Source organism: Onychostruthus taczanowskii, unplaced genomic scaffold (assembly GCF_017590055.1).
Source record: "Onychostruthus taczanowskii isolate IOZ18803 unplaced genomic scaffold, ASM1759005v1 scaffold22, whole genome shotgun sequence".
NCBI lineage: Eukaryota > Metazoa > Chordata > Aves > Passeriformes > Passeridae > Onychostruthus > Onychostruthus taczanowskii.
Genome location: NW_024499462.1, coordinates 11483007 through 11486722, shown reverse-complemented (window position 1 = coordinate 11486722; position 3716 = coordinate 11483007). Strand labels below are relative to the sequence as shown.

Sequence of the window (3716 nt, the reverse complement as noted above, 5' to 3'; positions counted from 1 at the left end):
TTTGTATCAATTAGGCCAAGCCACTGATGTAAGCTAAATGACTACCTGCTATTAAAGCACGGGTGATCCAACGCCACTGATACAGAAATGATTTGGGATCATTTGGAGCGCAAGCGAACTGAGGAGTCCAACTTACAAAATGCTTTGAAGACCTGACAGTCTTTTTAACATCCTCAATATACTACATGATATACATTATCTTTTTGAAAACATATTTAAAAAGAAAAGACTCGTAGGGTTTGCTGACCCAGGCTGCAAACATTTATTCTGCTGGTGTGGGTCTTGTGGCTGACACACCATAATATTTAGCAGACCAGAAAAAGAGGAACATTTCTGTAGGAGTGCCTGGGCTCTCAAGAAACTGTCCTTGTCACATCATCAAGCTTGAAACAAAGTTTTTCTTAGAACATGCATGTGAGAACTGCGTACTTTCTCAGTAACCAAACTGAGAAAGATGATTGTATTACACCCCCAAGTAAAGGGGACTCAAACATCCTTTACAGCTAGATGTAAATATTGAACTTATTGCCTCTGGCATGAGCAGAAACCAGGGACAAACTTGGTCTGTCTTAACCACTTCAGTGCATTCATCCAGTAGCACCACTCAAGGCACAGCAGTTCCACCCTGTGCAGTGGTTATAGTTCTGCTGTTGGCTGTGCTGGTTTTGGAGGGACTGAGCTATCAGAATTTAATCCATTTACCGTCCTCTTGGCCTTTTATGTTGATGCATAATTGTCTTCATTTTTGTAATGTGCACGGATCATGGGAAGTTGTATATGCACAGCAGCTCTGCAGGGTGAAACTCAGTAGAGTGAATGTAGATAGAGTTGCCTGTTCAGCAGTCCTTCCTTTGCCGTAGCTGAACATCCAGGTTTCGCAGGTGCTTCAGGAAACCACGATTGGGTGAAATCCATCGATGCTCCTTCACTGTCTTGATGGCTTCAACTAATGGGAGGTGGTGATTTATCATGAGATATGCTAGGACTAGAGAAGCTGATCTGCTTACTCCAACTGCACAATGTACCAATATTTTGGCTAGTAAAAAAAAAAAAATACAACCATGAAGATAAGCAGTACAGTGGATTAAGTTTAATTTAAATGTTTTTCTCACTCTTCTGATAAATCACATGAACTGCTAATCAGTTAAGTCTAATTTGCCGTTGTTACAGTCACTTGTATGAGAAATGCCATGAGACACCAAACTGATCTCAGAAACACTGGTAAATCAAAGAAAACCCTCTTAATGAAACTGTTCTGTTTTGACCATGAGGAAAAGAAGACCCATTAGATTCAGCAGGCTGGCTTATGCAAGGAAGAATGCTAAAATCTGGCCTGAATGGATGGCACAGCCACATTAGCCACCAAGAAAAATGACTGGTCTAGTACTATTGCATAATCAGGCAATTTGATGCAACTGTAGTACTATTTTGAAGTCAGAACTTGTGATACAGAGACAGCTCCATTAATGCCAGTTTACTCATGCTAGAAACGTTTTTTTAATGTAAAACTAGTTAATTAGTACCTTATTGCACCACTGCCAAGAAGCTTAGTTTCTTGTGGAACTCACTGTAAAGCTCCTTGGGTAAAAGTAAATCTGCTTCTTGGAGGCATAGCCTTGCAGGCTCTGTTCACACAAGAAACTCATCTGCAATATATGAACCACTTTATACAGTTTGTGATTGCAGAAATCAGAACATTAGTCTTTTATTCATTTGTTCTTCAATAAGACAGTCTCAAAAGAGGGTGTCCATTTCCAGTGCATCTTTTTGCTTCTCCCCTTTTGAATGAGCCTTACCTTCCAAATAATTTTCTCTCTCCTCCCCAGGCTCTCTCTCGCACAGTTTATCTGTTTTGTCATGTCAGCTTTTTGGGACCTAGTCAGAGCTACACCCACATACACAGCACTCCCTTCTCCTGCCACCCACCGTGCAGGTGACCAGCATCTGGCAGGACACCATGTAGTTACTTGTCCACCACTGAGCTTTGTGGAGCTGACCTGTTACATGAGGCTGCTGACTCACATCAAAATGTGACCAACAATCATTTCATACCTCCTGGCGTGTTCAAGGCATTGTGGATAAATTGTGCAGCAGAGAAAAAGAACTGGCTGATATCAAAGCTTGGCAGGTCATGGGCAGGTACACCATAATAATCAATGGTTGTTCCATAAAAGTCCTGGCCTCCTTGGCTGTATGATGTGCCATGGGCAGCGTTTAAAACATGGGTCACACCCATCTTCCACAAAATAAATCTATTGTGTGCTGTTACTCTAAGGAAAAGACAAAGACAAATCAAGATGGGTGCAGTGATATTCACAGAGCAGAAGCACTGAGATTGCATCTCCCAAACCACTGCTGGAGCACCAGCCCGTGCATGGATTCTAAGGGCTAATCGAGAAGGGAATACCAGCTTAGTCATAATTTTATCTCGGAAATCGTGCTGTCTGCAGCGTAAACGATAGCAATTAGCAAAACTATAAGCTGTCTAAAGCCGCACCCAAGAGGCATACTAACAGAAGGTATGGCAGAGGTGTGTCCACAAAGCCGTACTTACAGGTCCCCTAAGAAGAGATTAGGCCATACTTCATCAACGTGATTGCAAGAGGGCCGCCCAGTGTTCAGGAGCAGCTCGATTTCCTTGAGGGAGGGGACATTCTCCGGGCATGTCCCACCGCCTTCAGCGTCCCGGGTGTCCGGCGCCCTTGCCCCAGACATGCTGAGATCCAGGGCGGGACGCCGCTCCCGCCGGCCGGAGGAAGGGCACAGGGCGCTGCCAGCCCGCTCGGTGCCGCGGCAGGCGGCGAGATGGGCTGGGGCAGGTGCCGGCCAGCCAGGCTGGCAGCCAGGCATGCCCGCCCCAGGGCCGGCCGCTCGCCTCTGCCCTGCCCCGACCGGCACAGCCGCTCCAAACATATGCAGTACCAAAGTGGGCACTGCGGATCCTTACTGGTCCAGTCTGCTTCTCTGGGCTCGTCTCCAGCGCCGCACTGTTCTGCCACACAGCAGCCTGGGCGCCCGCGACGTCAGCCACGTGGGGCACAGCCCCCTGCCCGCAGGACGCGCACTAACACTGCCTGTCACTGTCCTCAGCCGTGTCTCGGGACGCCGCTCCCGCCGGCCGGAGGAAGGGCACAGGGCGCTGCCAGCCCGCTCGGTGCCGGGGCAGGCGGCGAGATGGGCTGGGGCAGGGGCCGGCCAGCCAGGCTGGCAGCCAGGCATGCCCGCCCCAGGGCCGGCCGCCCGCCTCTGCCCTGCCCCGACCGGCACAGCCGCTCCAAACATATGCAGTACCAAAGTGCTGCGGATCCTTACTGGTCCGGTCTGCTTCTCTGGGCTCGTCTCCAGCGCCGCACTGTTCTGCCACACAGCAGCCTGGGCGCCCGCGACGTCAGCCACGTGGGGCACAGCCCCCTGCCCGCAGGACGCGCACTAACACTGCCTGTCACTGTCCTCAGCCGTGTCTCGACACAGCGTGGCAGTCATCGAGATCTGGGCATTCATCGCTAGCAATTAAAGCCTGATAAAGGAAAAATAGCAACCTGTCACAGTAATAACTGTTCGTCATTTAGTCTGAGGTGAAAGGGTCAGAAACACACCAGCAGGTCCCACCAACACAGTCACCAGGAGGCTAAACACCAAGGATGATGATGATGATGCCTTGCCTGTCACTGATAATCTAGGGAAATTTATTTCTTGAAGCTACTGTTTTTTCACAA

At 49.0% G+C, this 3716-nt stretch overlaps 1 protein-coding gene across 1 annotated transcript; it reads right to left on the bottom strand.

Annotated features, from left to right (window-relative positions):
• Positions 1 to 238: 238 nt before the first annotated feature.
• LOC121336054 (dual specificity protein phosphatase 13-like) lies at positions 239 to 2944 on the bottom strand. The gene is made up of 3 exons (XM_041404789.1): positions 2555 to 2944; positions 2053 to 2270; positions 239 to 1036 (listed from the first exon to the last, which is right to left on the bottom strand). Exons 1-3 carry the CDS (start codon positions 2911 to 2913, stop codon positions 837 to 839), a joined length of 777 nt encoding a protein of 258 aa, XP_041260723.1. The 5' UTR covers positions 2914 to 2944; the 3' UTR covers positions 239 to 836.
• Positions 2945 to 3716: the final 772 nt, after the last annotated feature.